This window comes from Pelodiscus sinensis, chromosome 2 (genome assembly GCF_052426305.1).
Source record: "Pelodiscus sinensis isolate ZL-2025 chromosome 2, ASM5242630v1, whole genome shotgun sequence".
In the NCBI taxonomy this organism is placed as follows: Eukaryota; Metazoa; Chordata; order Testudines; family Trionychidae; genus Pelodiscus; species Pelodiscus sinensis.
The window spans coordinates 258,803,696-258,831,573 of NC_143053.1; the positions used below are offsets into that span (position 1 = coordinate 258,803,696).

Genomic DNA, 27,878 nt, shown 5'->3' on the forward strand with positions numbered 1-27,878 from the left:
ACGATGCTGCTCCTGCTCTCTTGCACAAAGCTTTTTTGCAAACGGGCCAGTGCAGACAGCTCAGATCTGTGTTGACAGCGCACGCACGCACGCGCACACACACACACTTGGACGCGCGCACACACACACACACACACACACTTGGACACACACACGGACACACACACACACACGGACGCACGCACGCGCGCGCACACACACACACACACACTTGGACGCGCGCACACACACACACACACACACGGACACACACACACACACACACACACACACACACGGACGCGCGCGCGCACACACACACACACACACACACACACACACGGACACACACACACTAGGACGCGCATGCGCACCACACGCGAGACAGCAGAAGATGCTGGCGGGGGCTCCCAAAGCCGCCCCCCCTCCAGAGTTCCCCCCCCCCCTTGCAGCAGCCCGCCCGCCCCCAATCTGCACGGGCGGGAGAGGGGGTGACGCTGAATGACGCTGCCCTCACACAGGCAGCCCCGCCCACCCAACATGGCGCCGAGCACGACACACACGTTTCCCTCCCCCTCCTCAGCCTCCTCCGCGGCTTCCGGTTCCGCCCCCTGCCGGAAGAACTCCCTCTCCTCCCGGCAGCCAATGGGCGCGTCCGGAGCAAGGGCGCGAGAGGCAGTGACGCCATCGGGCCGCGCCGCTCACGCGCGCGCGTTCTCTCCCTGGCCGGCTGCGGACGGGCCGAGGTCAGGCGGCGCGGGGCGGTGAGTGGCTCCAACCGCCGCCCAACCGCCGCCCGGGCCGTGGGGGAGGGGCTGGCGGCCGGGCCAGTCACGGTACCGGGGGGGGAAGCAGCCTCCCCCCCCCGTTTCCAGCCCGGTTCCCCCTCCCGGGCCGGTGGGGAGGGTGTATCCGCCCCCCCCGCGACGGCTCACGGGCCGGTTCCCCCGGGCGGGGCCGGCTGGGGGGGAGGAAGCGCGTCGTGCTCCCCCCGGGCCGGCAGCGCGCTCCCCTGACCCGTGCGGGGGGGCCGGTGCCAGCCCGCGGGCGGGGCTGCCTGTCGGGAGAGCGCCCCGCGGGGCTGTTTCCTGGGGGGTCCCGCTGCTCCCCGGGAGGCTGATCGTGCTGGGTGCTCGCTCGAGGCAGCGCTTCGGGGGGGCGGGGACGGATACAGGACGGATGGCGGGGCAGGAACGGACCCTAATTCCAGCCTTAGAGTTTTATTGCAGCGTCTACGTTTTCAATGTCCATGGGGGTCCCCCCCCCCCCCCATTGCTTCCAATGTGACTAACAGAACGTAGATGGGATCGTGCACTTTGGAGGGCAAAACCCCCTTCTTCAGATGACCGGCGTATTCAAAGTTCAGATCCTAGACTTTTAATACACCGGTCACCTGAGGAAGAGCGTTTTGCCCACGAAAGCTCATGATGCCGTGCACATCAGTGGCTCCCAACCTTTTCCAGATGGGGACCCATTTTGACAATCCAGGAATACTGGGCAGGTGACCCAGGGCAGTTCAAAAAATGTGTGAATGGCTCCTTAAGAGCCACCTGGGGAGACACTTGGTGACTCTTTTGAAATGTAATGGCGACCCATATTTGGGTCCCGACCCATAGGTTGGGAAACCCCCTTCTACATGTTTTGTTAGTCTTTAAGGTACTCCTACACTATTCGTTGTTTAAGTTTTTCCAGTTACAGAGTAACTCAGCTACCCCTCTGAAAATTTAGACTAAGTGATTGATAAGGGCCTGGGACTTAAACTGACTCTTGATAAATTACAAGAAATTCCTGTTGTATTAGAATGGTTGTTTAAACGATTTCAAATGAGTGAAAGCAAAAGGAAGTCTTAAATGCTCAGACCTTAGTGATGCTTTTATGAATATCATGAATGAATGTGAAACTAATAGGGCAGAAATTCATTGACCATTCTCAGCCTGAGACTATACTTTATCTTCTAGAGCAGTTGCCTGTCTGTATGGCCTTGTCTATACTTGCAGCAGCATGTAGGGTACTTACAGCTCTGTGCCATAGTGAAAAACAGTCCGCCTCCACACTGGTGTTTAGCTACATGTGCCCATGAAAAGTTCTGGCAGAGTGTAGGCAGCAGAGATGCTACAATGCTAAAAATAGCAGTTGGGGGAAGGAGGCCCTGCTTGGGTATGTAGAAGACCATGTAGCATATGTACCCGAAGATTCTGGTGTACTCTACTTAGCTACCCGGTGCTTCACTGCCTACAATGGATTACTGGTTGATTCCCTGTTTTGTTCATTCCCTCTGGGGCATCTGGCATGGGCCATTGTCAGTGGACAGGATACTGGGCTAGCTGGACGTTTGGTCTGATCCAGTCTGGCTGTTTTTATGTTAGACTGTTGTTTATACATTTGCTAGCTGTGCTCATCGGTTAACCCTCACCATGCCATATCAGAGGCAGCAGCACGAGAGGGTGGGGGAGCTGGTGGTATGTGGGGATCCTATTTATAAACTGGCTTCCCACAAGCATTGGCTCAGCAGCACGGGGGTGGGAGGCAGACTGAACCTGTTGTGTACAGGAATTACATGTTTTCAAAAATCCATGCATTTTAACATCCCTACTGCATGCACTGCTGCCGGTGTCCAAAGTCCTCCAGTTTCCTTGTCTTTTCAAACTGTTATCTATGCTTTTGTTAAAGGTGGTGTTTTTTATTTTCTAGGGCCTCTGAAATGTGGAGTTGACCCCAGTTCACTTTGTCCCCCTTCCTGTCCAGCCCAGTATATCAAGCTGTGTCATGGCCGCCAGATTGGTGCAGCGATGTTGTCGTCCACTCTTTGGTGCCTCTACCTCGCTTCCTCTGGCATCCCCAGCTTCTCTGCTAGCCCCAGCATCCAGGACAGTCCAAGCAAGAGCTCTGCCTCAGGCGGCTCTTGCTTCATTACACACTTCAAGCCTCTCTAGGCAAACAGACAAACTCTTGTTCAAGGAGAAAGTGTACAGCAAACATACAGAGCACAGTGAAATTGATGAACTCATTGAATCAGCTTCTAGCCCTGAAGAGCTCCTCCACGTGGGTGAACAGCACTCTCTCAGTGGGCACCAGGCGGCCACATTGATCATCCAACTCTCCCGACTCGTGATGGAGAAAAAACTAGAAACAGAGAGCATCGTGCAGGACAGTCGCTTCCAGCAAGTGCTCAACGTTCTCAATAGCCAGGTACGTTCCCATCATGTTGCGGATGGGCGCTCTCAGAGAGAGGAGTATGATGGGAGAATGAGCACAGAGAGTGCCCTTTCCTTGGTGCTCCTGGCACATTTGATCAGACAAAATTTCCCAGAGATCCCTAGCTGGTGGCCTGTGCAGACTTGGCAGGTCATGTAATTTTGGTCATGCTTGCTTCCAGTGGGGGGGGAGAGAGCACGTGGAGAGGAGAGAATGGGACAGACTGCTTTCAGAAAGGGGAGGATACTTATTGCACTAGAAACAACTACAATGCAGCATTGCTTGGATATTCCATTCCTGTGTGTTCTAGGGATGTTAAATTGAGATTAATCAGCTATTCGAGTACTTGATGGAATTTCCACTGACTACTTGATTAGTCGATGCGGGGAGGCGCTCGCTACCCCTGCTGTGGCTCTGCCTTTTCAATGTAGTAAGAGCCGCCCGGTTCTTACTACTTTTAAAAGGCAGAGCCGCAGCACTCGGGGTCCTGGCGTGAGCAGGGACTGCTTCAGTCCCCCCTCGTGCCGAGCGCTGTGCTGCACTTCTGCTTCTGCTCTGTGCAGCACAGAGACAGTGCAGGGGGGAGTCAGCTTTCAAGCTGGCTTTCCCCCCCCACCTCAGCACCAGCTCCTGCTCCTCCCCCCACCCCACCTTGCTGCCTCTGCTATAGATGCAGCAAGGGGGGGAATGCGAGTAGTCGACTGTTCAATTACTCCTTTACATCCCTAATGTGTACATTGGCTGGAGTGGGCGTTATGTATCAAAATGGGTGCGTACAGGTGGGAATTAGGGTGCTAGCCTAGTAGACACTACTGCTTCCCAACAAAAATTTGCATTCTCTCTACTGAGATTAAGCTATCGCCTCCCCTATTGGTGACCTGAGTCAATGGGTGCTTCTGAGATCCCAGCTAAGTTCTTCTCCGTACAGGGGCTGCGGTGAACAGCATCACAAGGATGAATGAAGTTTGCAGTGGATTGATCATTGGTGAATTCTGCTGCTAGCAGCAGTGCTGTACCCATGTTGAGAACGCTAGTTTCCACCTTTGGGCGCTTCAGTGAATCCATGTCCAGCTCTCAATAGCCAAGTTGAACCTTGAATTAGCCCATTGAAATCTTAGGAAAATGATGGGGCCTCTAAACAAGAGACGAATATTGGGTTTCATACATTACAATGTGTTCTCCTCTACCTAGTCTAAAACCACAGCAGCCTTGTCAAATTCAGTGCTGTCCTCCTCCGTGCTCAGCACTGGCCTAGCTGGCTGCCACAGCAACATCTGTAGTTCATGGGCCCCATGTCTCTCTTACTGGACCCTGGGGATAAAAGAATGCTACAGACACCCAGTATAGATAAGTAGAGATACTCCAGCATCTCACCCTACGAGTTTGCCTACACAGGGATGTTAAGTTAAATTGTTTGCTCTGAGTACATAAACATTAACTGAAGGGAATCCACTCCACTTTGTTAATCCACATTGTACTACCCATTACCTGGTATTAGAAGGTGCCACACAGGTGCCATCATTTAAATGGTTGAGCTGACCATGGGGCAATGGAAGATACACACACAGATGTGCTGGTTGCTGATCCAGGTGTAAAGCAGTGTGTAGCAATGGAAGCATTGCCAGAAGTGGAATAATTAAAAATTTGTCCACATCAAACTTTTGAACAAACCCCCTCCTCTTCCCCACACTTGCTTCCTCGTTCTGATAGAGGCAACAAGGAGGGGAAGAGACTAGTTGACAAGCCTGTCGACTATCCGATAAGCATTTGCTTATTGGTTAGTCGACTAGTCCTTCACATCTGTAGCACAAAACAGCTGTCTGCTCCCTCCGTCCATGTACCTCTCTGCTCCATGCGCTAGGGGAGGAGGAGAGGCAGACTTCCCGTACTGCCCCTGTCTCCAGCACAATGGGAGCTGCAATGATTGGTCTGGGGTGTAGGTGATGCCTGAAGTTCCTTCCCCGCCAAGGGGAACGCAGAACCTATAGGGAGCAGCCAACTGTTTTGAGCAGCCAGAGGCTGCAGCAGGCAAAGAGCCGGCCTCAGGGTCTCTGCGGAGTGGCTGCAGGTATCTTGTCTGGCCCTGGCCTAATGAGTGATACTTGTGAACAGAACCTTTGCAAACTGCTGTGAGATTTCTGCGTTACTCTCCTCCATTGGTGATCATCACCCTGAGTTCCTGATTCTGTGTCCAGGCGTGGCTCTGAGAAGCTGCTGAGCCACTGGACATGCCAAGTTTCTGACAAGTTATAAGACAAAGGTCTTGAATATTAAAACACCGATGGTACTATTGCCAGAGCACATTGGTCAAATTCTGAGCCATTACATTCTGCCTCTCTTGATTCCTTCTGCCGCTTCAAATGGGGAAGTTACTTTTTTTCCTTTCCTGACATTGGTTTGTGCTGATGTTAAATAGCTGTCCTGTTTCACCCAAAGGGGTGATATTCCCTTCATTTTCAGCACAGCCCATGGGGATTCTTCAGCCCGGAAAAGTGCTTTAAATCTAGATGATCCATCATGGAACTTTTGGCTTCTGATTTTTTTTTCAGCTGCCTATTGGTAAGTCCAGTGAGAGAAGTTAAGTTGATCCAGAGCGCAGCACTGATAGCCCTATGCCACCACGTGGATGACATAGGAACTTGGCCCTTGCCCGTGTAGCTAAGATCTGGAAGCATAAAAAAGTTCAGCTTTCAGCCACTTCATCGTCGGTGTCTCCTTGGTGGAGAGCCACGCGGGCGCTACGCCTTTGGCGTCGTAGGCAGTTACAGAATGTCCACGGTGCTGGCGGGGAAGCGTTTGGTCTGAACATAGGGGGAAAGGTGAGAAATGACAGCTCAGCCCTGGGAAAACTAGAGTCCTGCTGATTTGTCTCCAGACCATAGCTGGATAGAGCCGCTGCTCGTGAACCTGCAGGCAGTGGCTGAAGTTACAGGCGCAGTGAAGGTGGAGGGTAGGCCTGGGGGCACTAAAACCACTCTGGGAGGGAGGAGGGATGCCGTCCTCTGGAGCAGCTGACACTTCCCAGTGCGGGATGACTGATCCCATCTGACGAATCCTCTATTCCTTGCCTCCGCTTCTCGCTCGTCTCACTCTCTCGTGCCTAGTGACATTCCCCTCTTGCTCTTTGCTGCCTAGATTTCCCACGTCTGGAATGGCTCCTTTTTGCCCCTTTTGAAGAGCCTCTCCTTCCTGGGGCTGGAGCAGAATCGGAGGGAGCTGAGATCGGTGAAGCAGGAGGTGCGCTGGCGTTTGAGACGCCTGAACCTCAGGCATATTGTTTCCCTGGCCAAGTACATAGCAGCCAGGCCACAGGCGAAGGATAAGAGTGAGCTGCTGAGTGACTTGGTGAAACACTTGGAGCTGCGCTGGACAGAGATTGAGGACACGAGAACGGTGGTGGCACTGATGGCGAAGGTCGGACACCTCTCGCAGACCCTGATGGACCGGCTGGAGGACAAGGTACAGGCAGTAGCTCAGACACGCTTGAGTCTCCTGTGGCGTGGATTGATTTAAATAAATCCATTTAAATTTCCAATTTTAATCACTCTCCCCATTCCCCATGCACACCAGAGTCTAGGGAGGCCCAGACAAGTAGATTTTGTGGGCTTCAGCCCTGTGGGTGGGTGGGAGGGGGCTGGATCACCAGCGCGGGCTCCCTTCTGCTAAATCTCAGGGGCCGGATGCAGGCAAGTCAGGGGCCACATCCGGCCCCCGGGCCTGAGGTTCCCCACCCTGTCCTAGATGATTAATTTTTTACTTACAGTTTGTCTCAAGCTGTGTTTGCAAATGCACAAAACCAGAACGTTACATGTTTTTATTAAATAAACTACCTTGAATATGCTGGATACATAAAGAAAAAGATTATCAAACCAGGCTTTGCCTGGAGTTCTGATTCACTGAACAAAGGAAAGATCTGTAGCTAGTGAATTGAACTGATTTTTGTTATGATGAATGATCCTTCAAAATTTTAGAACTAGTGCATCTGGTTCTCCCACCTAGTTTTATTTGTTCATAGTTTGGAAGAGGAAAACAAGCTTTCCTGCTTTTCCAGCTTCCAGTTGGTTTCTTAAATTGGAATGAACTAGTCATTGAACTGTGAGGCTAGTTGAATAAACTGATCTGAAGAAAGTATTCGCTCCACACCTGCAGAAGGGGCCAGGGCTATCAAAAGCTGGCTTAGTATTTCAATAAACTCTGGTTTCAGATACTGCTTAATGTGATTATTTATGTTTAATGTACATGGTTTTGATTGATTATAATACATTTAGACCTTAACGTCAGCTATCTGCGTCCTACTTCATTTTAAATAGTTTTTTTAATAAATCTGTGTTTAAATTAAATAGAAAAACTGACATTTTTTTAGAATACAAAAATACATTTCCAGGTTCTTTTCATTCCAGCTTCCTAAGTAGCTCATCCCATACAGCAAGGAATTGTTAAAGGAGAGTCCTTAATGAGCATCGATTATGGACAGTGCTCCTTTAATTCCACTGGAGGGGTTGCTGGGAAGACAAAAAGGGCTACTGAGAGGAGGAACCAAAATGCCACGGGTATTGCAGTGTCTCTACGGGTTCCTATTTAAGAATCACTTATTAGTGAGACACCTGGAGGACTTTATACAACAGGTCAGGAATTCAGGGCAGCATATGCCTTCGAGAGCCTTCTCAATCTTTTCTGCTATGGAATGTTTTGCCCCCACAACTTCCCGTGCGGATTTTTGTCCTTGTTTTGTTTTGTTGAGCCGTGATCCTGGATCCACACGCCCCACAGATCTGATCTGAGGTTAAGGAGGTAACTGTTGTGGTTTCCTTTACTGAAATGGCTCCGTAGTGAGATTCCGTAGCAGAGAAACTGCTTCATCCCCACGGCAAGGCTCTACTGAGATCGGAGCACAGAGTAGCAGAATCTGCTCGTTGAGGGGGCAGGCTGCCTTGAGACTCCCTCTTTTAAGTCATCCCAGAAGGGGGGAAAGGGAATGTTACCTTAGTTCTCATTCCATTCCTCTGTCTCCTTCCTGGTTCTGAATTGGATGGCGTGTGAATCTGAGCTCTGCAGACTTTGGCCAGTGGCGTGGCTCCTTGCTCCGGTGCTTACTAGATGTATTTCTGTGTGATCTGGGATGGGGAAACGCTCCTCCCGTCGAAACCACCAGTGAGGTCTCTAGGTGATGGTTTGACTGCAGCTATGTCAAATTCAGTGCTCGCCTTTTCCATGGTGGGTACTGGCCCAAAGAGCTGCCACAGAAACATCTGTAGTTCATGGGCCCCGGGTCTCTGTCTTTTTGGACCTTGGGGATAAATATTTGCTACAGACATCGGTGCATGCTAATAAAAATACCGCTGTTTACATGGGTTGGGTTGCAGTTTTCCCAGATAGCAAATGAAACACAGCTGGGTAAGGTTAATAATAGATGAGCTTCCAAGGGAAACACCAAGGAATGGTGTTAATGATAAGGAAGGGGCACACTTTCCCCTGTGTCAGTACTCACCTTGCTCAGCTCCCATGGGGCTTAGCTCAGCATAGACCCTTAAAGTTAGAGTGCTGCTCTCTTCTGGATGAAATGTAAACTGCGACGCTCAGAGTTTGAGGCCAGAAAGTACCATTAGATCAGGGTGGGCAAAAGGGCCTCTGTGGACCCTGAACCGAGGTTAAGGATAGCCGGAAGCAGTGGCAGCAGAGTAGGACTTAGAGCATGGAGCTGCTGTATCAGGCTAGCCGAGGGCTGTGCTTAAAGGGACCCGACTCCCACCCCGGACAGACAGTTCTCAGGGGTTCCCCGCTTGCAAAGCAGTCCTGGCTTGGAGTGCCCCGAGTGCCCACACTCAGCACATCACAGCACTCGGCCATCAGACCGGCTGCACTTGCCGCAGGCTGCCATCCGGGGGGATCAATCGGGGGGCTGCAGGAGAGCTTCCACCCCAAGGAGCCCGCAGAGCCACCCCAGTCCTCCCCATTGTGGCCTCGTACCCCATTCTTCCCTCACCCCCTTCCACTTACTCCTCCCTAGCCCCCCTTCCTGATGTACAAAATAAAGGACACGTGTATTCAAAAATAGAAACTCTCTTTATTGAACAAAACTGGGGGAGACTGGGAAAAGGGGGTGGGAGAGGGGAGGGCAACTAAAATGATCAGGGGTTTGGAACAGGTCCCATATGAAGAGAGGCTAAAGAGACTGGGACTTCTCAGCTTAGAAAAGAGGAGACTGAGGGGGGATATGATAGAGGTCTATAAAAGCACGAGTGGTGTGGAGAGGGTGCATAAAGAAAAGTTCGTCATTAGTTCCCATAATAGAAGGACTAGAGGACACCAAATGAAAGGAATGGGTAGCAGGCTTCAAACGAACAACAGAAAGTTCTTCTTCACAAAGCAAATAATCAACCAGTGGAACTCCTTGCTGCAGGAGGCTGTGAAGGCTAGAACTAGAACAGAGTTTAAAGAGAAGTTAGATAAAGTCATGGAGGTTGGGTCCATGGAGTGGTATTAGCCAGGGGGTAGGAATGGTGTCCCTGGCCTCTGTTTGTGGAAGGCTGGAGATGGAAGGCACGAGACAAATGGCTTGGTCATTGTTTCGGTCCATCCCCTCCAGGGTCCCTAGTGTTGGCCACTGTCAGCAGACAGGCTACTGGGCTAGATGGACCTTAGGTCTGACCCAGGACGGCCATTCTAAGCTCAGGGCTCAGGGTCGGGGGTCTCAGTGGACCCCCTTGATTTTCATGCCAACCTGCTCCTGGGTGGCCAGGCTGGCAGCTCTCCTGTCCTAGACGGCCACTTTCCTGTGCCTAGTGCGGAGGTCGTGGATGAGGTCCACGATCTCCGCACTAGATCAGGCGGGCGCCCGCCACTTGCGGACCCAAGCAGGCTCCCGGGAGCTGCCAGCCTGGTCCCGGGAAGAGGCGGAGGGCTGGGGGGCATCGGGTGGCTGGTTCGTGCCGTGCCAGGTGCAGGGTCTGCTGGCTGGGTGCTGGCAGGCTTGCACCTGGCACGGGCACCGTAGCCAGCCCGTGCCCCTTCAAGGGCTCCGGGACCGGGAGGGGGTCAGATGAGTTTCCCTGGTGGTGCCCAGAATGGCCACCAGGGAAAGCTGGGAAGGGCTAGCCTCCCACTAGTTCGAATTAAGTGGCCACACAGCCCTTAATTCGAACTGCTTAATTCGAACTAAGCGTTAGTCCTCGCAGAATGAGGTTTACCTAGTTCAAATTAAGCGCTCTGCTAGTTTGAATTAAGTTCGAACTAGCGGTTTGCATGTGTAGCGCCTATCAAAGTTAATTCGAACTAATGTCTGTTAGTTCGAATTAACTTTGTAGTGTAGACATACCCGTGCTGAGCCCATACTGGCCATGTGTGATTGTAATAGATCCCAGAGTGTTTTTTTGCAATAGTAATCAGTGGAGCACTGATACCCTGACCAAATTCCATCAGAAGTAATTACATTCTGCCTCCTTTAACTTGTCGTGCTTGCTATAATGGTTCTCACAGTGTGTCGCGTGCTGTTTATTTCTGTGATCTCCTGTGTTCTGCTCCAGAAGTGGCTGCATTTCAGTGCTGGGTGATCTTGGAGGGGGTGTGTTTGGTAGGCTACTTTGAAAGGGCTGGATGTGTAAGAGATTAATCATGTGAATTGCTTTAACCCGCCTTTGCTCTCTGTGCTTCGTGTCTGTTGGCAGGCTTTGGAACTGGCCGAGCATTTCAGCGTTGAGGACATTCGGAAAGTGGCGTTGGCTTTAGCAGTCCAGAACCGGCGTTCTGTCCCCCTGCTCCGGGCCATTTCTTACCATCTGGTTCAGAAGCACTTTGCCCTCAGCACTAGTGTTCTGGTGGACTTGGCCTTTGCATATGGTGAGTGAGTCCAGCCGCCCCCGAACGACCCAGTCAAGTATCCCGCCGGCACAGTCTAGTGCAGCACAGTCTGTGTGTTGAGCAAGGGCTTTAGCGCATTACTCCCGGGACGATGCAGTCCTGGCTGAGGAAGAGCTTGAGTTCCAAGCTCAGATATTCAAGTACAAAGACTTTTAACCCTGCGGGTTGAGAGCTCTCCACCCTGCTTTGGGGAATTAACTATGGAGCCATAGGAAGTCACTGTTGTCTAGCAGCATGACCAGCACTTCCACTGCTTCCTGGGCCCTTAGAAGACATTTAGGGGTAAATTAGAGCCAAAGAACAGCACAGAACACTGAGAGCCAGGACAGGTGGCTGTAAATAGTGGGTTTCTTAGCGCTCTCTTTATGGGACCACGGGAAACTTGGCCACGCCCATGAGACGTGGACATCTGGCTCACTCAAATCATGCCAGACCATGGATGTTGCTGGACCAGAGTGCCAAACTAGAGAGGTTCAAGCTGTATTTAGTTCCCTCTTGTGCGCATCCCCCCTCATCAGATCACCTTCCAGCAGCACAGGGCTACTCAACACGTGGCCCGTGGCCTGCATGTGGCCCGCGGCCCATTTGTTTGCAGCCCATGGGGTCATTTGGGTTTATGTGGGGCTCAACACATGGCCTGCGGCTGGGATTCTTTGAACATGGCCTCCACTGGGAACACGCTCCACAACGGTGAGGCGTCTTTCATTGCTCACCCTGCCTGGAAGATGCAAGCAGATGGGCTGGCTGGAACAGATCAGGTACAAGATGTTGGCATTTCTAGCCCCCAGGGAGCACAGGGGCATTGTGGGAAGTGCTTTGTATTCATGCCCTTCAGTGCGAAAGAAGCTATTTGCAAATACTTGCATATATTTGCAACCACACTTAAGTTGCAGCCTTCGGCATGTGCTGTGAGTATCATTGTTGCCTCGGGGCTTCCGAAGTTGAGTAGCCCTGCAGTAGTGCATTAAACATCCCCATCCAAACCAAACTTTTAGCTTTCAAAGAAATCCACTTAGTGCTGCTGTTTGAAAGAGACCTTTTCTGGGTGCTCAGAGGGGAGGCAGAATTCCCAAATTCTAATCCCAGCTCTGCAGCAGACACTGTGGGTGTGGAATTGGCACAGAGCTGGATTGCCCAGCTGGAGATAGGTGCAAAGAGGTGATGTCACAACATTTGATCTCTCTCCATCAGGATATTAGTTCAGGAAAGTGTGTAAAGCGGTACTGCTTTATCCAGGGACAAGGGAAGTGGTGATTCTCTACCTCTTGTTACCTTCAGATCTAGCCTGGAGGGTGTTCTGGAAGATACTTTAGTCCGACACAAGCCTGTTGGGCTCAGAGCAGGGATGCGAAAGTGTAGCGGTTCTGTTGGCATGAGCCAGCACCGAATTCTGCCGTCTGTCCTGTAGCTACTGTGGTTGTGCAGAGATAACAAATGTAGCTTAAGTACAACCTGGAGTAGGACTGTTCAGTAATTAGGTGCCACAGATTTGTTACCCTGGCTATAACTCAACTCAAGTTCTTTTCCAAACCCTTTAACTCGTCAGGATTCAGTGATACAATATTACTATCAGAGGGGTAGCCGTGTTAGTCTGAATCTGCAAAAGCGATGAGGAGTCCTGTGGCACCTTATAGACTAACTGAAGTGTAGGAGCATAAGCTTTCGTGGGCAAAGACCCACTTCGTCAGATGCATGTCTATGCTAGACTTGGATAATATTACTATGATAGACTTGGATGCGTTTCTCTTCCCCACTTTTTTCTGGAGCACTCTCCTGGCCCATCTAATGGGGGCATTTTTGCTCCTCAACATGCCTCATCAATGACGATGCTTCTTTAGTTCCTGTTTTCTGGAGCATCCACCACCCTGATACAAGACCGAATTCTGATTAGACAGCTTATTATTAACTTCAGGCTTGTAGCAAATGTATTCCTCAGCCAAGATTAGCATCTGTGTGTTAAAGAAAATGGTTTGGATATAGTGACATACTGTCCCTTGGTGCAGCGCTGCAGTGTCTTGACCCCACTGGAAGGAAAACATGCGGCGCTTTGCATTCTGAAGTGGTGCATGTGGGTTGGTTTGCAGGGTTAGGAGGGCAAACAAACATGCCACCGCTTCGCACTCGAGTGATTTTCATCTTGCAGACACTTTAAGAGTGTTGACGAGTGAATCTTCAAAATGGGGAAATAGAATATTCTCTCCATTATGCAGTTGGTGTGACTGAGGCCTAAAAGTTAGTGGCGTGCCCCAGGGGGAATCAGCAAAAGCTGAGGCAGGAACTGCGGAGTTCCTAGCGCTTGTCTCTAGACTGCACCTTTTCCCGCTAGTACTTTGATTTGATTGTGTGTCAATATCAGGGTAACAGTGCTGCAAGGGCCCCATGCGAGTATCTAGGACTGACTCTCCCCTTGTAAGTTTCACCTGCTGGGCGAGCGCAGCATTAATGTGGACATCGTGAGTACATCTTTGGGACTTACGCTGCCCCTTTGGTATGTATTCATGGGTCTATAGTTGGGCTAGCCTCTAGCGTGAGCACGTCGGATGCAGTGCTCTACTGCTCAGTGATGGGTATGCATGGGCCCAGGTCGCTGCGCATGGGGCCCGTGTCTCTCGAGAGATGGGGAATAACATTTACTGGCACAGGCCAGCACCATTAGTCCTCATCCCTTCTCCCTGGTGATCTGGAGAGGCTGGTGGGCTTGGAGCAGAGTCCTGGCCTGGTTCCCCGCATGGCTGTGGCTAAGATCTGATGCAGAGATGGGGAGGGAGCAATGCTCACCCAGCACCTCTTCCTCTCCAGGAATGTGGCTTGATGCTTTTGCTTGTTTCCTCCCTCCCCCCCGTGCCTTCCCCCTCTTCCCCCTTGCACTGCTCCCACTAGTGCCTCGGAGCTCCAGGCTGACTCCTCCTAAGCAGCTGCTGATTTCTTCTGCCTCTTTAAGGAAAGCTGAATTTCCACCAGACCCAGGTCTTCCAGAAGATGGCATCAGACCTGCAGCCCCACGTGCCGCAGATGACTCATGGGGACGTGGGGCGGTGCGTCAAGTCCTTCGCTTACCTCAAGTGGCTCAACCTGCCCCTCTTCGAGGCCTTCGCTCAGGTGAGGAGGCTCCAGCAGGGAAGGGAAATAGCCATGGTTGGGCCCCTCCTTGTCTCAGTTTCCCCAGCTGGTACCTTGTTCTGTGGTCATATAGGCAGCAATCTGACTTGGCTAAGTGCAAGACCGGTGCCAGTAAACATGGATGAAATGTCTCTTCTCTGCGGGAGGCTACAGTGTGGGGCACTGATTTTAGGAATAATTAAAAAAGGGATGGAGAATATCTTATTGCCCTTATAGAAATCCATGGTACGCCCACATCTTGAATACTGCGTACAGATGTGGTCTCATCTCAAAAAAGATATACTGGCATTAGAAAAGGTTCAGAGCCGGGCAACTAAAATGATGAGGGGTTTGGAACCGGTCCCAGATGAGGAGAGATTAAAGAGACTAGGGCTTTTCAGCTTGGAAAAGAAGAGTCTAAGAGGGGATATGACAGAGGGCTATAAAATCATGAGTGGGTGGAGAAAGTGAATAAGGAAAAGTTATTTACTTGTTCCCATAATATAAGAACTAGGGGCCACCAAATGAAACTAATGGGCAGCAGGTTTAAAACAAATAAAAGGAAGTTCTTCTTCACACAGCGCATAGTCAATCTGTGGAACTCCTTGCCTGAGGAGGTTGTGAAGGCTAGGACTAGAACAGGGTTTAAAAGAGAACTAGATAAATTCATGGAGATTAAGTCCATTAATGGCTATAAGCCAGTATGGGTAAGGAATGGTGTCCCTACCCTCTGTTTGTCAGAGGATGGAGATGGATGGCAGGAGGAAGATCACTTGTTCATTACCTGTTCGATTCACCCCCTCTGGGGCACCTGGCGCTGGCCGCTGTCGGCAGATAGGACACTGGGCTGGATGGACCTTTGGTCTGACCCAGTCTGGCCGTTCTTAAGTTCTTACCTCACAGCTGGCTCACTGCAGAAGCTGCCTGGTGTGGCAGCAGCTAATGCTGAGAGGGAAAGCAGAGACTGATCATTGGGGGGCACCTGACTGCCTGGCAACCAATCCCAGCTCTGGCCCAGCTAACCTGCCTGTGCCAGTTTGCGCATCTGACAGAGCGAGCAGTCTGCCCATCCCGTACCTCTGGGCTCCTTTCATCTAGTGGTGGACGCTAATACCGCTGGGTTAACAAGGGAGCCTGTGGCGTCACCGGGGCAGCGCTGTGCGTGGGTTGGATTGTGTACGTGTCAGAGTTAGCTTTGGAACAGGTTGGCTTTATGGGTCTCGTTTTCCATCTCTGGTGTCCAGTACGCTTTGGACAACGCCGACCGATTCACGGTGGCGCAGCTGTGTAACATCGTCCTGTCTTTCGCCCGCCTGAACTTCCAGCCCAGCCAAGGCGAGACTTTCTATAGCACGGTAAGTGTCTCGCCCCTTCCCTCCCCGCACACCCTCGTGCGGTGGACCCGGCATCCCCTGGAGGCGTCTGAGCTTGCAGATTCATGGGTCTCCTCTCTGAGTTCTGCAAGGCAGCTGCGCTACAGCCCTGCAGTCCCCCACGCACCTCCCAGCCCACGAGCGTGATGTGCAGCCTCATCAGGCCCGGGGCACCACAGGTCACCCTTGGTAGGTGACCTCGGTGACGTGCTTGGATTTGCGCCCTGGGGGACAGGAAGCAGGGCGCGCCCAGCGCTCGCTCCCTCCCCCCCTCCTGCTGCATGTGGCAGGGTGCCAGGCTCAGCGTCTCCAGACAAGCATGGAGGCCCACGCTGTGGATGATGTGATAGGGTGAAAATTGTCGAGGAAGGGTTACGGGCCACCTGCCTGTCATGGGCCTGGGCTGGGGATTTCCAGGAAGGGTGTATCTGTCTGGGGACTGAGAGAGGCAAGGAAAAACCTCCAGAGAACTCCTCCTGCCCGGAAATCGCCTGCAGGCCGTGACAGGCGGGTGGGCTGTAACCCTCTCCTGGCTGTTATCCTGACCCAGGTGGCTGGGAGGGGGAATGGCTCTATTGCTGCCTCTGCTGGTGACCCGGATAGGTAATAAACCCCAGGCAGCAGGCACATAATCGCTGAACACACTGGGGATATGCCAGCCTTCCAGAGGTGCACGTCTGGGTTGGGGGTCCTGGAGCCTTTGCAGTTCCTTTGCTACGTAGGCATGGATGAGTTTAGAAGCATTCTGAGCAGAAGGTAATGTAGCCCGGAGCTAATCTGAGACCAGCTCTCTGGCTAATCTGGCCCGGGGATAATCCGAGACCTGCTCTCTGGCTAATCTGGCCCGGGGCTAATCCGAGGCCAGCTCGCTGGCTAATCTGGCCCGGGGCTAATCTAGTTCCCTGGGCACTTTTCCAGGAGTCCTCCGGTCTGTTCCAGCTCCCCACTCCCTCCTGCGGTCACTTACCAGCATGTGGGGCCTCTGCTTTGATTGGGGTGGCCGCTTAGTGGCCAGTGTGGCACAGACTGGTGAGGGGACGTCTGGATCAAGTGACTATCTGGGAGGAGCCACCTCTTGCAGATCACTTCCCACAGGTGGCCCTGGGAAGGCGACTTGGTCCTCATGAGGCCACTCAGCCTTATGGGTCTGTCTCTAGGGCAGGGCACAGGGGCAGGACAGTGCCAGGGGCAGCTTGCCCTGCCGCCCCATTCCTGTAGTGGGCATTGATCCAGGGCTCTGTGGGGCTGTCAGTCCTGGCACCCATGAATTCCTGGCAGAGCCAGGACGGAATGGCCCAGGAATCCCTCTGACAGCCGGTGACTCCTTCTCCAGGTCCATGAGAAACTTGCGAACCAGCTGGACAGCCTGGACCCGCACGGGCTGACGGACCTGGTGTGGTCGCTGTGCGTGCTGCAGCAGGCGAAGGCTCCCTACCTGCAAAGCGTGCTGGCCCCACAGCTCTACGGCCCGCTTCTAGGTAAATGCAGAGGTGCCGGGGCCGGGGGGCACCTTTAAGAGACGGGGGGACCGCACAGCTCAGGGGAGCGGGAGTGGGAATATAGAGCCTTTGCCCTCTCGATTCTCCGTTCCCATCGGGCCCAAGTGCAGGCTTGGGCCACGAGGCCCACGCTGGGGGAGATGAATGTCCTCTGGGCCGTGACCAGCAGGCTCATGTCAGAAATCCAGCCCCAGGTGGCCCCACTGTACTAGACTCAGCAGCGAGAGGAAGGATGGACTGAGTGGTGGGAAACCCATGGGGTCTGTCTGGGCCGCGGATGGGGAGCTGCCTGCTATGGCCCCATCCGGAAAAGAGTCCTGGGGCTTCCATCGCTTTGGGAAGCACAGCACAGTGCTGCTGCCCTCTGCCCAGCTCTCGCTCAGCCCTGGGCTGGCCACACGCATCTGGGGTTGTGGGTGCGATGGGGAAGGGCCTGGAGGTGAGTGCGACGCTCCTGGAAATGAAGCGCTGGTTGCTGTAGCACAGGGGTGGCCAACCCGTGGCTCTTCACCCTGAAAGTGCAGCTCACAAACCCACCCCATGCGCCCCCTACAATCGGCCCCCGGCCCCCTGTGCTCACCGGGTGCAGGGGAGCCGTCCGGTGTGGCAAAATGGCACCAGCAAGATGGCGGTGGCTGACCAGAGCCTGATGTGGCCAAAAAGCCTGCCTACAGTTTTTAAAGGGGCCGCTTGCTTTTTTTTTTTTTTTTTTTCCTCTCAACAATTTTGGTGCGGCTCGTCTCATTTTTCCAACGCCGTGTCGGCTCTCTTCATTTAATGGGTTGGCCACCCCTGCTCTAGCAGGCGTGTGGCTTTGCCAGCCCAGGCTGTACGCCAGCCCAGGCTGCTGTACAGCCTGGGCTGGCCCCAGATAGCCCCACGGATGCGCTGTACCTAAGCCTCCCACCCCATTGTCCCAGCGCTGGGCACAAGGATCAGGGCGTTTCCTGAGGTGGGGAACTTCCTCAAGGGGCGGTTTGGTGCCCCCAGCCTTGGAGCTGTGACTTGTCCTGGCAGCTGGAGTCTGAGTGCAGTGCGGAAGGGCCGGTTGGCTGCTCTGCCCCCTGCCCCGCTGAACCCTGGCAGGCCAGACGGGTCTGACAGCGCCATGGCAGAGTGGGGACAGGCTAGAATCTGCAGCCGTGTCACACCCAGGACTCGCCTCGTTCTACCGTAGTTCATTGGCTCGTGGGACCCTGGGGATAAAACCCTGCTGCAGGCAGGCAGGCTCTGTAAGCGCGGGGGCTGTGGTGGGAAGGGCGTGACCTTTGGGAGAAGGGGGGCAGCAGCCACGTCTGAGCCTGCCTCGGGGCGTCTGTCCAGCAGGTGACGTCCTTTGTGGGGTGCTGGCTCAGCTGTTCCCGAGAGTCCCCAGGCACGCTCCCTCCTGGAGTGACACCCGCCTCCCCCCGGAGCACAGAGCTCCTCTTGCTGTGGACAAAACATGCCCCGCTAGTGTTGTTGCATCGCACCCGGGCACCGGGGCCTTCCCCTCCCTGCAGATCCTCTGCCAGGCCGGGTGCAGGAGCCTTCCTCACGCCCGTCTCACCCGCGTGGCTGCCAGCGCTGCAGCTGGCCATTGGAGGCGGGGGGCAGTTCCCCTGCAAGGCGCAGCGTGTCCACGGCAGTCGGTGGGTCGGAAGCCGTTCGGCACTTATCCTGCACGTTCTTACGGGCCGGGTGGGGCACCGAGTGAAGTCCCAAGCCCCTTCCTTCATTGCTGCCCTTCTTACCTCCCAGACGACCAGTCGCCCAGAGGGCAGAACTACCGGCTCAAACTCCTGCATGTTAATGCTGCTGCCAGGCTGGAGTGCCCAGGCTACCCGGGGCCCTTCCTCCCGCCTGAGGCCCTGCACGCCACCGAGCCGCCAGGCGACAGGAAGGCCACGCCGCTCCAGAGCAGCCTGCAGGAGGCGCTGAAAGGGGTGGCCGGAGACGAGGGTAACCGGCGCGTCAACGTGCAGACCGTTTATGGCTGGCAGCTGGGTGAGTGTGATCTTTGGGGCAGGGCTGGCCACCTCCGACATCAGTGCCACGAGCTGAGGTGTTGGCTAGCGGGCACAGAGCGCGTAACTCCTCTCTCCTGGCATCCGCCCAGTGCATGGCAGTCTGCTGCAGCCCCGCCCCCCTTCGCCCATCACCTGGGTCTCACGGCGGCTGGATTAATGCGCCCCACTCCTGACGTGTGCAGTCTCCCTCCCGCCCCCCAGCACCCTCTGCTGTTCCAGTCCTGAGTAGAGACGCCAAACGACGCCAGATGCTTTGCGATTGGCACCAAGATGCAGCCCCTGAATGGACGTGACCCGTCCTGCCCCCTGGCTGCAGAGGCGAAAGGCTCAGTCCGGCTGTGCTCCCCAGCCCCAGGGCTGTGGCTCAGGGTGGACTGCTAGCAGGGGTGGAAGGCTGTTTCTCAGCCACGTGACTGTCTGTCTCGGTGGAATATTGTCTCCCCTGTGGTTCGGACAGACCGGTCCCTACACTCTATCCTGTAGAATTGCTAGGCAGGCCATGGGAGGAAATGCCACACGCACCACCACCCCCCCCCCCCGGACTGCTGTTGCTCCGGCTGGCCAGTTAGTGTCACCCTGCAGCCATGTCAAATTCAGGACTCACCTTCCCCTTGGTGGGTACTGGCCCAGCCGGCTGCCACAGCAACACCTGTAGTTCATGGGCCCCACGGCCCTCTTGTTGGACCCTGGGGATAAAAGCTTGCTACAGACACCCGCTGGGAGTGGTCTCTGCTGTCTGATTGCGGCTCCCGCCGGCCACACAGCAGAGGTGGGGGGAGCCTTTTCTCAGGAGGGGGCCACGGGCCCACAGAAAAATCAGGCGGGGCCATGCACAAGTGAGAAGCACAAACAAAGAATCTCATTGGCTTGGCTGTCAAGTGGGAAGCAACCAAACCAACAGGCACTCGCCTCGCTCCCGCTGAACTCGGGGCACGGGGGTTCCCCCGCAGCGAGACAAACCCGCCCTCACGCTCCAGCCCCCCGGGGAGGTGCCGCGGCTCGAAGACTTGCTGCAAGGGGAAGCCCCGGGCCAGGTCAAAGTGAGCCAGGGCGGGGGGGACAGGCTGTAGGCTCCCCCCCCATGAGACCAAGCATACGAGAATGGCACGGCCCAGCTTCCCCTCTGCCATTAGCACCCCAAAGCCTAGCCACAGCTGTGTCCCGCAGAAGGCGAGTAGCAGGGCCGGTCCTCCTGCCTAGCTGCCCAGGGAGTGTTTCCCCCTCGCGGCTCTCGCCAGCGGACTGAGGGCCTCGGCGAGGCTTTGCCCGTCATGCAGCACCAGACCCCCAGGGGATCTGGCCCGACAGGGTGGCTGGTGCCAGTCGGGAGCCAGCCAGGCCGCGGGACTCCCTGTGCTTCCCCCTCTCTCCTGTGTAGATGCTGAGATGGTGCTGAACAGCGAGGGCCAGCCTCTCCCCATAAAGGACTTCACTGCCCCCCACCTGCTCCAGTGCGAAGGGACCAAGCCCCTGCCACAGGGCACCAGGAGGTGAGTCGGCCTCGCCGCTCCTGCAAGCGGGCTGTGCCACAGGGAGATGGGGGGGAGTTACGGAGGGGTTAAGGCTGCCCCAGCCTCCGGGCCGTGGAAGCTGCTGGGTCGGTGAGTTCTGAGCAGGAGGGGAGGTGGGGCCAGGCAGCTCGTAGCATAGACCCGCTGCCGGCAACGGCCGCATCCAACCACTGAACCGAGGGCAAAGGGGCCGCGGCAGCCGCAGACCCTGGGAAAGGTGCCTTCCTCAAGCACTTAGCTCCTCTGAGCGCCTGGCCCCATCCCCCTGGAAGTGCCCAGGACAGACAGGGTAGCCAGTGTCTTCATCCACAGGGGCCTTCCCTAGGCGGGGCTCCTGGGGGGACCCACAGCTCTGAGAGTGCCCATGCTCAGCCCCGCTAGCCTCCCCTGTTTGGTGCTAATTGGGCAGGGTGGGCACCCTGGCCAGCAGAGCCCTTCTCTGTCTCCTAATTAACCTGCATAAGCCTTCTAGGCTCAGCCGAGCCCGAGCCGAGCTTCGTAAGTTTTCAGTCTCAGCCCATTGCCTCGTGGGGGCAGCTTCTGCCGCTGTGCCCACCTCTCCCAGCCCCTGCGGAGCCGTGGGGACCAGCCCGCCCTCTCGCATGGCCGCTGGCCCCGGTCGGGGGTCAAATTCTTCTAGCCCTTTTGCCAGCTTTCTCATTCACACTCATCAAACAGATCCCGGGGCTGAGACACCTCCTGGGTGTAGCGCTGGTGGCTAGAAACGCTCAGACAAGGGCCCTCTGATCTCCTGCCTCAGGGCCTGGGTAGGGCTCTCGGCCCCTGGCGTAGCTGCTCCTGCCCCCAGCCCGTACAGCACCGCGCAACTGAGCAGGTGCCTGTGGAGCTCCTGGTCCTGCCCTTGGAAGCGTTGGGTATCGGCGGCCGCTGCAGGGGGGGATGAGAGAGGCCAGTGGGTGTCCGGCATCCCACTCTTGTGCCCCGTCAGCTCCGGGGCAGTCGGCAGCTCAGCTGGCGAGAGCAGTTCTCAGCGTTGGCACGGGAGCGTCTTTGGCGCTTCGGCAGCTGCTCCGAGCCAGCGAGTGCCGCTCGGCACCCAGCGCTCGAGGTTGCGATCGATTTGAGCCTGAGTCCTTCGGCCCCTTCCCTCGTGTGCGTCTCTCGCAGGATAGCTTTCCTGAGGTGGGAGTTCCCAAACTTCAGCAGCAGAAGCAAGGACCTGCTGGGCCGCTTCGCCATGGCCCGACGACATGTGCAGGCCGCCGGGTTCTTGGTCGTGGACGTGAGTAGCCAGGGAGGCTAATGCCTTCTCCCCCTGCCCCCGATACCAGAGTGGCCGGGGCTCGCTGGCCCAGCACACTCCATAGAGGAGCCAGGCAGCCCTGTACGCGCAGCTGGTCACCCTTCCGGTCTCCCTCTCCCCTTGGGCCGAGCTGAACTCACTGAGTCCGTTTCCTGAGACACAGCAGCCGAAACCACCCGCCTGCGGGGCTGCTCTGAAGGGAGGCGGCCACGGACGAGGCCTTACCTCAGAGATGACCGAGGCAACGGGGGGAGCGGGGGGGGAGAAGGCTGGTGCTGTGAAATGAGCGCTGCCTGCCAGTAAGATCGGGGAGCAGTTTTCCCAGGGAAAGGGGGAGGAGCCCCAAACTGGGGCCGCCCCAGCCCAGTGACTAGGGGAGGGGCTGCGTGGGTATGAAAGCAGTCCCAGAACAGCAGCAGGGAGAAGCCGCCCTGCGGTTAGTCCTGGCTGTACCTCTGGGGATGTGGCTTTACTCGCTTGGCCCTCACTTTGCCAACCTGATCCGTCCTTCGCACAGCCGATCCCAGAGGCCTTTTCCCAGGGAGGGCTGAGAATGAAGCGCCTGCAGGGGCCGGCACTGGACACTCCGAAAGCCCTGTCCCTGGAATCCCGAGGGCAGGGGTTAGCTGTGTGGGTGCAGGGAGTGCTCCGGCCCAGCCCGAGGGCAGGGGTTAGCTGTGTGGGTGCAGGGAGTGCTCCGGCCCAGCCCGAGGGCAGGGGTTAGCTGTGTGGGTGCAGGGAGTGCTCCGGCCCAGCCCGAGGGCAGGGGTTAGCTGTGTGGGTGCAGGGAGTGCTCCGGCCCAGCCCGAGGGCAGGGGTTAGCTGTGTGGGTGCAGGGAGTGCTCTGGCCCAGCCCCGAGGGCAGGCTGTTAGAGGGATCTCCGAGAGGTGTTCTGCCTCCCCCATGCCAGGGAGGAGATGCTGGCACGAGGCTCCGGGTGTCCCAGTGGCTGGGTGTTCTGCAGTGGCTGTTGGCTTGAAGACAGGCTCATCGCCATAGCCGGCAGTGAGGCTGCCTGTGCCCCAGCAGCTGTGACTCGGTTCAGTTTCAGAGCAGTGATAGTGTCCAGAGCTCGGTCCGTACAGCCTGAACGTGGCCTGTCAAGCAGCCAGAGGGCTGGGGCGCCTGCATGGGGCGCACCGTGACGTCTCTGCCCCTGCGTGCCCTAGAGATGGGACCAGCAGCCGGGTCTCCCAAGCCACCCCGCTCTACTGGCCCCCAAAGATGGGGGGCGGGCGGCAACCAAGTGAAATGTCGGCCTTGGCTCTCAGTGCCCCTAGATCCATCCGGCAGTGCCCTTCCTGCGGGAGCCCCAAGCCTGCGCGGGAGCCGCCGTTCGTTGTGTACAGCCCAGGGGGGTTGTAGCGCCCGCCAGCAGCAGCTTGTGCTGAAGGAAGGCGGCTGGCACCACCTGCAGTACCTGCCGGGTTCAAAGCAGAGGGGTTTGAATGAGGCTGCGTGCTGGGGCAGTGCCTTTCCGCCTCTGGCCACCAGGGGTCGCTGTGCACCGCCCGGGGAAAGGCCTTTGTGTAAGGACCGGGCACAGCGCCTTCGCCGTGGGGGCTGGTCCCTGAACCACACAACCGACAGCCCATCAGAGCCACTGATCGGCCTGCCTGGGAGCAGGAACACTCAAGGTCTGAGCCTGGCTCTGAGCTTCTCTGCCCTGGTGCTCTTGGCCTCGGCTCCAGCGGGTTTTCAGCCTCCTGTGCAGCTGCCCCACGAGTGCCAACGCCACACGGCTGTGAGCCGGGGCCTGAGCTGCAGCTGCCCTCTCCGCCTACAGGAATTGGAGCCCCACGGCAGCAGGGCTGACCTGTCTCCCTGGGCTGTGTGTGGCTTCACTAGCAAGGGATTCGCCGCCCTCCCGTCCTGGCTGAATTCAGAGGGTTTGGAACAGGTCCCCTATGAAGAGAGATTAACGAGACTGGAGCTTTTCATCTTAGCAAAGAGGCAACTAAAGGGGGATATGATAGAGGGCTTCAAAACCATGACAGGTGCGGAGAAAGTGAATGAGGGAAAGGTATTTGCTTACTCCTACAGCGTAAGAACTAGGGGGCACCAAATGAAATGAAGAGGTAACAGGTTTAAAACAAAAGGAAGTTTTTCTTCACGCAGTCAACCTGTGGAACTCCTCGCCAGAGGAGGTTGTGAAGACCAGGACTTCAACAGGGTTCAAAAGAGAGCTAGAGAAATGCATGGGGGTTACGGCCATCAGTGGCTATGCGCTAGGATGGCCAGGGATGGTGTGTCTGGCCTCTGTCAGAGGCTGGAAATGGATGGCCGGAGAGGGATCACCTGAGGATTCCCTGTTCTGTTCAGTCCCTCTGGGGTATCTGGCACTGGCCGCTGTCGGCAGACAGGACACTGGGCCGGAGGGACCTTCGGCCTGGCCCGTTCTTGTGTGTCTGTGGAGTGGATGTTGGCCTGTTCCTTCTTTCCCTGCAGAATTCAGTCCTGCCCAACACCTCCCTCCCCTCCTCCCAATGTTCCCGCTCCCCGGTTTCTAGTAGGGATGTGAGCGGGTAACTGGTTACCCAGTAAACACCAGCTGTTACCTGGCACTTGGGAGCAGCCCCACCCTCCCGGGCACAGCGCACCACGGGCCGGGAGCCGGCAGCCGACCTACCTCCATTAGCCAGTACACCCTGATGTGTGACCGATTGAAGGGGGTTTCACATCCCTGGTTTCCAGGCAGCGCGCCGACGCAAAGTGCCCCGCCCAGGGGCGAGAAGGAGCTTCTGGCTTCCCTGAGCTATGGAGCGAGGAGCCTCCTGCCAGGCCGTCGTGTGCTCTCCTGCAGTAAAAGACTCGACCCCTTTGCCAGGGGCCACTGGAGGCCCCACGGCCGGTGCAGCTGGAGGGGACAGCTGCAGATCCAACAGCGGAGGCGATGCGAGTGTTATTTAGTCTGGCCCCAGTGCTCTGGTGTCCCCGTGCTCCGTGGTCATGTAGCCTCAGCAGAGCATCTCCCATCACCCCCATCTGACCCAGGCAGCAATTTAAGGCCGGAGGGGACCGTTCTGACCCCTGGGTTTGAGCTTCTGCAGAACTCAGGCCAGGGGGTCTCGCCCCGGTGGGCAGCTGAGGCACGTGGACTAAGGGACTTGCCCAGGGCTCATGGAAAGACTCTGGCAGAGCCAGGAAGTGGCGTCCCAGCCCAGCTGCTGAGCCATGTGGACTAAGGGACTTGCCCAGGGCTCGTGGACAGTCTGTGGCAGAGCCAGGAAGTGGAGTCCCAGCCTTTCCCGGCTCCCCGGTGGCCCTCAATCCTCAGCTCCCACCCGGCAGTGCAGGAGGCGCTGCAGAAGCTTGTGCCCTGGGGCTGGTTGGTAGCTCCAGGGCGACAGAGGCTCAGGAGCACAACACACAGAGCGCCCTTCATCCGCCTTCCCTTGCTGCTAAAGCCAGTGCCAAAGCCAGCATCCTAGAGCCGGCTGCATTCCAGCGCCTGCCAGCATCGAGGCAGGACCTGATCTGTTCCCAGGGCACCTCGTGCCACAATTGCCCCAGACTCGCTGGGAGGCCTAGAGCGCTGTAGCCACGTGGCCGCCGTTCTGTGCGGCATCCCTGCCTGGCATAGCTGCCCCCTCCTGCCTCTCCCTTCACTCCATGCTCCTCCCTCTCCACACGGTGCCTGGCTCACTTCCCCTCTGTCGAGCATCTCCCTTCAGCGGTTGCCTGCCTCTTGCTCCGGCAGTGCGGAGTGCGCCTGGGGGGGATAAGAAAGTGGCTGGGTGAAGCGAAGGAAATGGGCCATGGAATAGTTGACGTGCTGGGAGTCCAGTGAACAAGGAAGCAGGTCCTGTCCGTGCTTGTTAAGCTTCCCTCCCAACTCACCGTAGCGCCGCTGCTCTCGACAGCTGCCTCTTGGCAGGCTCATCTGGGCGGGGTGTCGGATGTTCATCACGGCTAGCATAGTGCCCTGTGCTCCGCCCCAGAAGCAGCTGCAGTGATGCCCGATGAAGTTGGCATTTGAAGGAGCACCTTGTGCTGCCCGGGCCTAGTGCCAGTGAATGTCTAGATGCGCCCCAGACGTCGGTGAGATACTGCCCCCGCCTGGGGTGGAGAGGGACACGCAGGCCCCGAGTGTCTGATTTGCCAGAGGCCGGCAGCTTTTAATGCGCTTCGGAGCCCCGGTGGCCGCAGGGTGTCTCCTACCAAACTGCCCCATTCCTAGCAGGCGAGACGTGCCTGCTTTGCGCGCTTCCCAAGCATCCTGTCTGTGCTGGAATTAGAAGCGTGGCAGGGTCAGTCCCACTCCTGGGTCCCAGACCCCGATTCTGCCCATGACCCCACAGTGGGTCCGCAGCACAGGTCCCACTTGCCTTTCCTCCGCGTTCGGCCTGCCCCTTGGCGAAACAACGGGGTGTTGGGGCCCCTGGCCAGTGGGGGCTGAGTAAACAGGCCTCAGCCACCAGCTGAAGTGTCTGGCCACCTGCCGGGAAGGGAGCCTCCAGGCAGTCCCTGCCGGAGCCCCTCACCTCCCCCTGCAGCCTTTGGCAGCGCTGATGTTCTGCTCGCTCCTCTGCTTCTCCCTGTTAGTTGTTAGTTCCGCTCCACTCTCCAAACTCCCCCACCCGCAAGGCTTTTAGAGAGGTCCCCTGGCAGCCTGAAGTCAGCGCCCCTGGCCCTTAATTGCTTTATGGCCACCTTCTCTTGGCTGCCCCGCTCAGCCAGGGAGAGCTGCCTCTCTCCCCTTCCATCCAGCCCTTGCACCCACCCTGTCCCAAGGGGAACACAGAACCTACGCAGGGGCAGCCAGGAAGAGTCACTTTCAGGTAGGGCGTGTGCCCTGCAGCCTTGTCAAGTTTAGTACCCACCTCTGCCCTGCTGGGGGCTGGCCCCATTGGCTGCCACAGCTTCACCTGTCATTCATGGGCCCCCCGCCTCTGGCGCTGGGGATAGAAATACGCGCCAGCCGCCCGCTGCGGGCTCGGAGACAGCACTGGTCTTGTTTTCAAAGAAGGAAATGTTCCTTCCGTGCAGCTGATGCACCCGGCACGGCAGGGGCTTGCGTTGCGTGGCAGCTGTTTATGGCTGGCAGGAGGCCTGCGTCCATGTAGAGGCTCCCAGGGCAGGTCCCTCTCAGCGGAAGGGCCGTTGGACGCAGCCTGCCCTCCCCGCTGCAGTGAGGAGAGGCAGGGCTGGGGCTGTCTGGGCAGCCCGCACGCCCGTTCTGTGGCAGCTCTGGCCAGCCCGGCGCTTGTGGTTAGTTCTGGCGTGTTTAAAGCCGAGAGCTGCATGTGTCGCGTCGGCCGCGAGGGGGGTTCGCTGGTGCAGTTTCCCGGCACGGTGTGACGTGTCCCCCCGGCCCGGCTGCTTCCCTGAGGGCTGTTGGGATAGGAGATTTTACTGGGTGCTCTAGCGACCGTCAGCCATTCGTCCAGGCCAGCCAGACACGAGCTGCTTCCCGTCAGGCGCTGTGCAGTGGGGGCCAGAGAGTTTTCTCTCCCCGCAATGGGCTGGTTGATTGTAACAGGCTCCCCAGACCTGGGACGCTTGCGCTGTTTCTTCGCCCCTGGGGCTCGGGTGGCATCTGCAGAGGGGGAACCTGGTGAGGCTGGCTCCTGTCCCACGCTCTGCCTCTTGGCCTGACCGTGCTTGGGCATTGGTGGCAGAGCTGTGCCAAGGGGCACACTGCAGCCCTGGCCCTCTGCCCTTCAGGGGCGTGATCCCCCCCAAGCTGCCTCCGCAGCCCTGCCCAGCCCCAAGAGCGCAGCCTGGCCGCCCCCTCGCAAGCCCTGACCCTGCTCCCTCCTCCGCTGCAGGTTCCCTACTATGAGTTTCTGGAGCTGAAGTCGGAGTGGCAGAAGGCGGCCTACCTCCGGGACAGAATGAACAAGGCCGTGGGGGAAGACATGGTGAAGTAGAGCCCGGCCCTGTGGCTCGGTGAGCATCCGGCAGGACACTGACGGCTCGCTTCCCTCCACGGGAGCGCACGTGCTGCTGCTGGCCCTTGGGCTGCCGGGGGTGGGGGAGGCATTGTGTATATAAATGTGTATTGGAATAAATTCCCTCTTGTACAGGCCGGCTGGCATGGGGTCCTGCCGCCCCCCTGCGTGCTCACCAGCGGGGCGCAGCACAGCCA

General features: G+C 56.7%; 1 protein-coding gene and 4 non-coding genes across 5 annotated transcripts; all 5 read left to right on the plus strand.

Moving 5' to 3' along the window:
• Nucleotides 1-590: 590 nt before the first annotated feature.
• Nucleotides 591-27,818, plus strand: FASTKD4 (FASTK mitochondrial RNA regulator 4). The gene is made up of 11 exons (XM_075922996.2): nucleotides 591-743; nucleotides 2,671-3,168; nucleotides 6,310-6,633; nucleotides 10,839-11,010; nucleotides 13,973-14,130; nucleotides 15,375-15,485; nucleotides 16,837-16,981; nucleotides 18,743-18,988; nucleotides 20,390-20,501; nucleotides 21,651-21,765; nucleotides 27,559-27,818. Exons 2-11 carry the CDS (start codon nucleotides 2,746-2,748, stop codon nucleotides 27,658-27,660), a joined length of 1,908 nt encoding a protein of 635 aa, XP_075779111.2. The 5' UTR covers nucleotides 591-743; nucleotides 2,671-2,745; the 3' UTR covers nucleotides 27,661-27,818.
• LOC112546895 (small nucleolar RNA SNORA5) lies at nucleotides 4,377-4,514 on the plus strand. Its single transcript, XR_003090614.1, has one exon. It is a non-coding gene; the product is annotated as a small nucleolar RNA SNORA5 (small nucleolar RNA).
• On the plus strand, nucleotides 8,352-8,491 carry LOC112546892 (small nucleolar RNA SNORA5). The gene has a single exon (XR_003090611.1). It is a non-coding gene; the product is annotated as a small nucleolar RNA SNORA5 (small nucleolar RNA).
• Nucleotides 19,589-19,726, plus strand: LOC112546897 (small nucleolar RNA SNORA5). The gene has a single exon (XR_003090616.2). It is a non-coding gene; the product is annotated as a small nucleolar RNA SNORA5 (small nucleolar RNA).
• On the plus strand, nucleotides 26,584-26,710 carry LOC112546896 (small nucleolar RNA SNORA5). The gene has a single exon (XR_003090615.3). It is a non-coding gene; the product is annotated as a small nucleolar RNA SNORA5 (small nucleolar RNA).
• Nucleotides 27,819-27,878: the final 60 nt, after the last annotated feature.